This window comes from Necator americanus, chromosome I (assembly GCF_031761385.1).
Source record: "Necator americanus strain Aroian chromosome I, whole genome shotgun sequence".
In the NCBI taxonomy this organism is placed as follows: Eukaryota; Metazoa; Nematoda; class Chromadorea; order Rhabditida; family Ancylostomatidae; genus Necator; species Necator americanus.
In genome coordinates this window covers 35863829-35874249 of record NC_087371.1, presented here as the reverse complement: position 1 = coordinate 35874249, position 10421 = coordinate 35863829, and the positions used below count along the sequence as shown (strand labels likewise).

General features: G+C 33.9%; 1 protein-coding gene across 1 annotated transcript; it reads right to left on the bottom strand.

The window, feature by feature from the left end:
* Positions 1 to 2685: 2685 nt before the first annotated feature.
* Positions 2686 to 5317, bottom strand: RB195_007918 (uncharacterized protein; the record flags this gene model as incomplete). The annotated part of the gene is made up of 2 exons (XM_064181810.1): positions 2686 to 2881; positions 5190 to 5317. The coding sequence occupies 2 exons, from the start codon at positions 5315 to 5317 to the stop codon at positions 2686 to 2688; spliced, it is 324 nt and encodes a 107-aa protein (XP_064038570.1).
* Between the last annotated feature and the right edge of the window lie 5104 nt (positions 5318 to 10421).

Below are 10421 nucleotides of genomic sequence, written 5' to 3'. Positions count from 1 at the left end.
ACATCGAAACGTTAGCTGTTATGCGATGAAGGAACCCTCACACCAGTTCTGGCGATAAATCCGGCAAATCACTAGGAAAAGTACTGCACTGTTCCTGCATCAGGATCGATGATAATGAGAGTTGATGACAAAACTGTCGAAGCGAATGAAAATGACAGCAAGAACGTGTAGTAGGTGCAGTGAATGAACGATAACAGGAAGATCCTGGAGCGGTAGAAAAACCAACAGTCATTGTAGAAAGTAACGATAACATATGGTTGGATCCGGCTCCAGGCTGACAGGTTGGCAGGAAAAGCCGATCCAGATGCTAATTATAGATTCCCCTACTTTCTATTATAATAAAATCATCTACGAATACTGGATTTATGTTGGGAAAAGTGAAAAAAAAAGAAATAATAGAGCTACAGAAGGAAAGTCACAGGAAAAAATAAGAACTGCGTACAGCTTCTGGTCGGCGGAGAGGAGCCACTGATTGCCTGTGTCTTCACCCCTTCATCACCTGCCACCGTAACCTACCGTACTGTACTAAACAATTTTGGGGTGACTTCGAACAGTATAAATATTAGAAACATATTCTAAAGAGTCAGAAGATTCGATAAAATGAAAGAGTTGTTGATGAATGCATGAAAAAAAAATCATATATTTTGTTATAAAATCATATCACATAAATATATTAAAAAATAAAAATATCACTTATGTAACGACAATGCAGAACGAATTTTGTTCCAATTCATGGGACGAAAAGAAAACTCTTAGTTTTTCAAGGAAATTATGAAATTTCCTAAAAAAAAAGGAACTTAGCTTAACTGCCTTAAGTAACATATGACATCAACAGAACATATTAGATAGATTAAGAGTAGATCATTGAAAAACACAAAAGAATCATTTACTGCCAAAATCCGAAATTGAAATCCTGAAATTAATTCTAAAATACTATCATATAATTGAGTTATAATTACTTCTATATAATTAAATTTAATTATGTAAATAACTTCACAAATTATAGGAATTTGTTTTGTAGATAAACAAATAGAAATAAAAAAACATAAAAAGAACACTATTCACAAAAAATCTAGAGCAATTCCAAAAAGAACGTGAATCAACGGCGGAAATCAAATAAATAATGCAAAAATTTTTGCAAATTATTAATGACAAAAAATAAGATGTTATATGCAGATTCTGGATTCGTGTATTCAAACAGATCCTAGAAGATCCCTCCTACGGGTAACGATTCCGTTCAATGTTATTCCCAACTCCCAGTCAGGATGATTTCTGCCCGTGCGCCCGCAAAGAAAAAAAAAAACAAAACGCTAGCGGGCTATTGTGCTGTTGTGTTATGAATGAAAAGAATTTCACTTGACGTCACAAAAGCATCCTCTCATACCCTATTAGGATCACACTCCACATAACATCCAGAACAACGACGGCGGGGAGCGTGCGACGCGAGGCACCGGTCCTCGAAAATCCTTGAAATGTTCGCTGTGTTCGCCGCCGTCAAACTTCCCACCAACCACACATCCTCGACTGGGGGCTTCGCGCATTCGCGCGGGCGGCGGCGCCGCTCGTCGTCCAGAACAAGGACGAGGACATTCCCACTGTCAGTCGGCCCGATACATCATCCGAGGAGGTGGAGAGGCTATTGCTAGGAAACGAAAAACGGGGAAAAAAACCGCCACTCATGTGCTGGAAGGAAATTCTCTCTCTGAAAGCTGGAATATGAAAGGATGTCGGAAGCGAAAGATGTGCTCGTTATTCTTCTTTCCGATGACGATCTCAGCAAAAACGTACGGATAAGAAATTCCTCGGAATTCCTGTCTCTTATCCATTATCCAAGCATTTTATGATGTATCCTTCCCTTCGTTTACTGGCGCGTACAATCCTTTTACCCAATATTTTTATAATATAGTACACTGATATTCAAAATTATATCCATTGAACTTTTTTTTGAATTTTTTTTTACTGATGAATAGTATAATAGTACAGTTACCAAGTAATAGTATAGTAATAACTCATAATAATAGTAAATGGCAATTGGTATTAATTATAGTGGTAGTATATAATAATAATAATAATAATAATAATAATAATAATAATAATAATAATAATAATAATAATAATAATAATAATAATAATAATAACAATAATAATAATAATAATAATAGTAATGATAATAATAATAATAATAATAATAATAATAGTAATGATAATAATAATAATAATAATAATAATAATAATAATAATAATAATAATAATAATAGATAATAGATAATAATGGCACAATAATAATTTATTTACATATAATGGAACATTTTTAGCTGTGGTAAAATCTACGAGGATGAAAAGTTAAAATAAATAGATGAATAGGTCAAATAAATCTAAAAAAATAAATAAAATAAATAAATTGCTAAAAATAAACCAAGTTTGAAAAGGTAAATATAACTTAATGATTTGAAATAAAGAGAAAATTAATAAAATAAAGAGTTTCTTTTAGACAAACAAACGACTTGAGTTCCACGGATTCCACAAGTTTTTCTTAGGAAAAAAGATTTTAATTTTTCTCTATTCTTACTTTTAGAAGAGGTGTTGAATAAAATCCAGTTCTGAAGATATATTTGGAATCAGGAGCTCATTTGTTTTCGAATGATAGCTTCGAAATTTAGTTTTCCTCAATTCCGAGAATTCGGTTCACGGTTTGTGACGGATTAATCCATCGAGGACGGATTTTGGGACAGAAGTTAGATGGTAGCAGTGGTGTAATAATAATAATAATAATAATAATAATAATAATAATAATAATAATAATAATAATAATAATAATAATAATAATAATAATAATAATAACAATAATAATAATAACAATGATAATAATAGATACTCTTTACTAAAGTTACTGACCGATTAGACAGTGTAGAGAATTTCGTACAGTACATAAAAGTACGAGGTAGCTTTAGTTTGAAGCAAGTGTGCTGGATTTTATGTCGTCCATAATTGCAGCCCTTCGAACTAGTAAAGCAACCATTAGTAACAACTAGTAAAGTAGTAGTATATTCATATTTTTTGAAATCCACCTGCCTATTCTTCTCGGGTAGGCGGAAAACTCGTACTCGAGCTAGACATAGTCATCGTATTCTTCTCTTTAATAACAGGGAATTCCCGGACGATTCCATAAGACGTGGATAGAATGTCTGGTTCTCATCGGTCATCTCAGTAGAGCCGGATCGAGTCACTTCGAACCACTTCCGAGAATTTCCAGGATTTCAGGGGAATTTTTGAGGATTCTTACCTTTATAGACGATTCGTCACAAATCTAAAGGGCCCAGCATGAATTTACGGAATTTCCTCCAACCTTCACAGTATAGAGTTTGTGAATAGACGTAACGTATAGAAATTCGAAAGTATGTGACGTTTTATTTTTTTTTTACATGGAAAACGTTGTGGTATAGATACTAAATCCAGAGATTCAGCATTCTTCGATGAGAATCGAGTAGGAATGACCGGAAAATGAAGGAAAACACTTGAAAACACTAGCGTAGCCCAGCTTTTTCGCAGAACACGTCCCTCTTTTTTTAGGGATAGGAGAAACGCGATATTACTTGAGAGCTTCTTATTTTCCGCATGAGTTTTTTTTCCTAAAAATTGCAAGAATAAAAGACTTATTCTAGATGCTTTTTTTTTATCTTTTCACTAAAAATTTTTCAAAAATAAATTAAATAAAACAATGCTTTTTTATCTTTTCACTAAAAACTTTTCAAAAATAACTTAAATAAAATACATAAATAAAAATAAAAATAGAAATAATAATAAATAATAATAATATAATAAATAATAATAACATAATATAAAATAATAAATTAAATTAAATATTCGGCATGGAAAAAAACTTATTTGGTTCTCATAAAGACTAATTTAAAAATAAGCCTTAAAGTGTTTAAAAAACTAGAAACTAGAAATAGTATTTGAGATTTAATTCTAAATTTAACAACAAAAAAGTAGTTGCACTTGCCGAAAATTTATTGAACTTAAAACATGAAAAAAACAACGTAAAATTTAAAAGTTATTGTAGAGCATATTTTAACAGACTTCATCCAAGCTGAAAGATGAAAAAAGAGTAATTCCTTAATTTTTCTCATTTTTGGAAAGAAAAAACACAATAGAATTAGTACAAAAACTCTTCGAATGAAGAAAAAAAGAAGAAAAATTAGTATTTTTCAAATTATCGCGGTGCACATCGTTTAGTTTTCGTTTCGTAACAAAACAAACAAATTTTGTACTAGCACCAAAAATAAAGATGTAAGTTTCCTTCTGTGCTCCTCAATAAGGTAGAGAAAAAATAGGATAAAAAAATAAAAAAATGAATTTGCGGTGGATTGTCATCGCAGTAGTTAAACTAGTACATCATTCTGCGAGTAATATTAAAAATAGAGAGTAGAAAAAATTTAAAGAATTAATTAATTAATTTGAAGAATTAAAGAATTTAAGGAATTTAAAGATTTAAAGGATTTAAAGAATTTAAATTAGAAATTTAGATTCAATTTATAGGTAAAAAACTATGAAACCTTACGAATTGTGTGTGTGGGATGTTTGTTCTCGTTTTTTGAAATCTCCTTGTCTCGAAACACCTACGCACTAATGGAACTGGACCTATAAAAAGGCGGGGAAAAAAGAAAAAGAAACGGAAGAAAAAATAAAAAAGTCCTCTAAGCACTACGCTTAATTCTTAAGATACTCTCTTAGGAATCCTGGTCGCTCCTTCCTCTTTAGTCATTAGTCGTTAGAAGGATAAAGGACGGAAATCCTATCAAGTTGGCGATGGATTGATAAAAAAATGATGAGCGGTCCTGGCTGGATTAGAATCATATCGTTTAAAAGATTGAAATCTTAAGTATTTTAATGAGTTTTCAAGAAAAAACAGTAGCCATTTGAAAGTTCGAGAGAAAAAACTAATGGATCAGGAGGAATTTCCAGCGATTCTCCGGAGCGGTGAAAACCTCGGAGAACGACCGCAACCTAGCGTGTAACATTATGAATATAAATAATTTTAAAATTCTGAAAAGCCATGGAAAAGTTATCGAGGACTTTTTGTGCTTGAAAAAAGCTCCTAACAACGAATGGCTAACAAAAAATGTCAGTGAGAATTTCTGCGGAGAATCCGCGACCTGCCGGGTAAGGTGTCGGAGTGAGTGACTGACGGTAACTCAGCCGAAGGTGAAACTGTTCGGGTCTGGATGAGGGTAAAGGGAGGTGACACGACAGCAGCAACAGCGGAAGAACTCATGCGCCAAACAACGACCTCGTTTATTGAGTCTAATGCCACCATCACATGCTGCTACTACTACTACTACTTCTTCTTCTATTACTGGTTTATGAGGTAACTATCATGGTTGTGTACAACTAACAAACATGAACTGGTTGCAACCGAAGAACCGCTAACGCTAGGGGTTTTTTTATGAGCATGTTGATGAGAATCACGCATCTTTCACTTTTAGTTGAAAACAATCCGGAAAAATGATTCTCAGATTGTTTACTTGTTATATATTCCATATATTATATATTTTGCTCATTGTTTATCCATTTATTCTTTATTTATTTATTTTTAAGTCTTTGACATTTGTCTTTTTCGACATTTATATTTGTTCTGGAACGCATAGAAAATATTTGCACAACAGGCGATTAGTCACTCGTAAAATTAAAAAAAAACCGAAGAATTGAAAAACTCCTAACAAAATTTATTTACTTATTTACTTCCATTATTTTCTCCATGGAGCCGCTGAATTCACAGTCCAGGAATTATCAGAGTTGGGACCTCTCACCATCAGTAGGTGGAGGTCCTAGTATGATTCACAAAGTAAAAGTAAATCAAAGTAATCAAGATCAAAGTAAAAGTAACTTCGTCCTCTTCCAAGGAATCCAGAACAAATACTTACCTCGAGGAGAGAATCGAACAAGTATGCATGCAAGAAAACACTCGACAAGATGGCGTAACGAGGTCTTTCTGAGGTCTGGAGGTCTTTTCCTCCATTCATAATGGAAGTTCAAACCTCAGAAGTTTTCCTCAACGATACGTTTACGTTGAACTTCTTCGTGTTAATGAGAGAACTATGCCGGTTGTTTGTGAGTTCGCCATTAAAGAATGAGGAATCCGGGAAAAAGAGTGAGAGCGGTAAGAAACACTACTCCAGAAATTCCGTTTTCCAACTGAAGGAGCGGAAAATAATGCCAAGGACCACGAAAAACGACGTCGAAGTGGGTTGATGGGATAAAGTCGTAAGGATAACGATACTGTGAGTGTCTACTGACGAAATTTAAAGAAAAAAAATTAAATTTCTGTGATTGAAAAAATTTAAATGATTGTGATGATAATTGATTAACGTATTTTGCGTACTTTTAAACGTCTCGGCAATCATCTTGTCCATCTCTAGTTCATTTAAAAGATTTTATAAAAAAAATCACTTAATTATTGGATTCATTAATTTAACTTCAATAACTATAGTAATATCAGATTTTTTCAAAGTAATTGAATTTATATTTGAGTTAAATTTGATCTGAATTTCAAATGGTGTAGTATAAATAAATAAAAATAAAAATAGAATATAAGTACAATACAATAATAGTAGTACTATAATAATATTAGTAATTATAAATGATAGTAATGTAATGTAGTAATGTAGTATTCTATAGCGATAGAGTTATAATAATATTTGAACGTTAAACGTAAAAAGTCAGCCAGTAAAACATACGAAGCCGGTAAAGGCTGCAATTACCTAACTTAACCATAGAGGTGCTCCAAATTATCCCAGAAGATTTATTGGAATGACTATCTTCGCAGGACCAACTACAATAAAATAATATCCAGTTTTGGTTACAAATAGTTGGTAATCTAGGCAATTTATTTAATATCTACAATGAAAATACAATAAATACAAAAAGTAATAAAAAAAATTATGTCAGCTTAGTTCTAAATTCTTCACTCTTATAAATTTCTATTCTAAACAAAACTTTCAAATAATAAAAAAAAATTATAAAATTTTCGAAAAATTTCAACTTAATTCTAACCTCTTTACTCTTGTAAATTTCGATCCTATGGAAAACCCTCACTACCCCTCTTTATATTATTTTTGAAAATTTAAATTAAAACTTTTCAAATCTAAAGCATATCCTGTTTTATATACTCTTATTGCGAATTTTTGGTCGATTTTCAGTCCACTTCATTGAATACTCTCTATTCTTGCATAAAATTAAATAAATAAAGAATATTCTTAGATAAAATTCTCTCTAAAACTTTAATTATTGTAATTTATAAACTTAAAATATCTATTCGATGACTCGAAATTTGGGTTACCCATCAAATGATATGATTTTGTACCTTATATAACGATAGAAACCCCCATAACTACAATCATCAACCGGGCGAAATGGGAATTATTTGTTCTAGAAATGTCTATCATGTGAAAAAGAGGAGACTTGCACCTGCCTGGACACCTGGACTTCCGGTGGTTCTCTCTCACAAACTTTGCCACATAAATTTTAAACTTATTTGCACTAAATAACAGAAACGTTGGTCACACTGCTGTATGAATATCGCTGTAAAACCGTAAGCTATGTATCTGATCGAAGCATCTAAAAATTTTCTCTTTCCTGGGACTTTGGGAAGTGTAATATTTTAGAAAAAATGGTATAGATCTAAAAATGGTATAGATTTTATGTACGTAGTTCGAAGAAGCACAAAAAAGCTTTCTAAAAATGTATAGTATTTCCATCAATTTTTTGTTCAATCAACTTTTTAAATCGAAAAATATTTCTAAATTTCCTATACATATTTACAAAGGGCATAGATAGACTAAGTTTTCCAAAAATGTACGTAACTTCACACATAAATATTACTTTATTGTTATAAAATAGTGTTGAAACCAAAGGAACAAAAAAAACCCCTGCATTTCTTTTGCATCGCCTTCATAGATACAGCATAGCTCCTAAATTATGTCTTGAAATTCGCTCCAAAAGGAATTCGTCGCCGGAAACCGTCAGAATCATTGAGATTGTGTGGTGAAAATGAACTTTTGTAGATACGAATCGAAAGTACAGTATCCGGTTCCGGTAATTTCAAATAAACTTTTAAAATTTGTTTTCGAAAAATAAAAAAAGCCCAAAAAAGCCGAAAAGTTCGATTTTTTGGCTTTTTTTGAAAACATGCGAACTTATTATTATTATTTATATACAACTATAACTTATTATTATTCCCCTAATTACTTTCACATCTCTGTAATCCTACCAATGGCATATCCTAGGAATACATCTCCATGGAAATGATGGGTGCTCCCATGATTCGCGCTTCGATTTCTCCAAATTGGACGAAATATTTTTTACGTATTAGAAATTAGGAGGTCATTTTCTACATTCCAGTATTCCAAATCATAAGCGAATCCGAGATTTCGAAAAAATGAATAGAGTGTCACATTGGAACTCAATGAAAAAGTACAAATCCATAACCAGATAAAAATTACTTCGAAAATTTGTCTGCGACAGCCCAAAGTACCTGCGAAAAGCGCTGGATTAAAATATAATACCTCCGCTTCCTCACAAAATAAGGAAGAGAATAATTTCGGGAAAAAATGCATAGAATTATTCACTTACCAGTTGATAATCTGCTTAAACCGGTCGCAGGGTTCACAGAATTGGCAGTGCAGCGCGTTTGTATCGCTGACAGTTGGTGATTATCGATTGAACGTTGTCGTGCTCAATGGAAAATCACCAAATGGAAATGACGCGACGCCATCATTTCTATGAACTCTAAATAGCTTTCAGAAGAGCATTCGCTAGCGGTTTAAAGGCGCATAAGTAAATTTCTCGGACTCGTTTTTCCGCGAATGACTCTCACAGATGTTTAAAATCCTTTTTTTCTGGATTTACAAGAACAACGACGTGTTTTTTTTTTCTCCATTGTGAAATCCTCAAGGGTTCTCGATGTAAGAAAAATTCCAATCTCGGAAAATCTTGCGAATGTTGACCTTAAGTAAACTGGAACTAATTTATTGGACACAAGTTTCCCGTCAAGTGTTGTGTTTGTGTTGTTCGTGTGGGTGCTCGGAGAGAGTTGATGGTGGAAAATTTGTGCTACTTTATGATCAATCGGACAAACAACGGAATGTTTTCCAGAAATTTGCTTGTCATCAATTAAAATGACTACCTGGACCTTTTTCCCGATTAAAATGAACTGAACTTGAACGTGAGCGTCTTTTCTTGGGGAAATATCTGGCACCTGACATCTCTTCTTGTGGATATAATCCTCGCTCTCGAAAAGCTCTTGAACTCTTTGAACTGCACCCAGATCTGTGATTATTAAACGGTTGTATCGGAGTCGTTAGAAGCTTCCGCTGTGGCTGTACGATCTATCGATGTTTCGAAACCGTCCCAAGGCCAACCAAATCTTTCCTACCGCGGGGGTCGGGTCGAGAAATTGGTACCAGACCTGTCTGGGTAGTTAGAAATACTGACTTGACCCATCGGCTAGCCCTCGCTAGTTAGGCCAGTTACGCGTTCGTTAAAGGCATCACCCCACGAATCTGAGGTGGTGCTGATTTCAGATGGAGTATTCGTATACGGGATGGGAGATTAAGGAGAGGGGGGTGATTCCGTCCATTTCTTCCTAATTGCAGTAAAAAACGGCCCGGAAGATACGGCTTCATTCGTTTTGGCGCACCATTTTGTACAAGAGGTTCGATTGGAGCGCGCCAGTCTTGTGCGGCCCCGCATCTTCCGGGCCGTTTTTTACGGCAATTAGCAAGAAATGGACGGAATCACCCCCCTCTCCGTAGTCTCCCATCCCGTATACGAATACTCCACCTGAAATCTGCACCACCTCAGATTCGTGGGGTGATGCCTTTAACCTCAAACAATCCTGAATTGAAGTGAACGTGTTGGTGCGGGTCCCAAGCGGACGATAATCAACCTGTTGCACGCTTTTTATTTTGATTCGTGGAAGGAGGGTGGATGCCGGGAAATTAGTTAGCTTGTCATTTTCTATGTTGCCATATAATTTTCCTCACAGTGAACTCTTCTTACCTCTGCTCTTAACATTACGATTTCTGATCTGGATTGAACTTTTCCTATCTCTGTCTTAGATAATTTTTTTTTAAAAAAAAATTTTTTTTTTTGGATATACATCTCCAGTTGAAATTCAGCAAAGCCTCTGAACACGTGGTCTGCTCAGGATTGTTAAGGTCAGGACATTAATTAAGCAAACATGCCTGTATCCTTGGAATACATCTCCATAAAATCCATGAAGATGTATTCCCAGGATATGCCACTGCAAGGATTGCAAGGATGTGAAAGTAAATTGAGGAAGTAATAGGCAAAACTTCACCTGCGTTTAGGCCACACATTTAGGAAACTAAGTTTTGGAAGTGTTTTTAGTGAAGGGATTT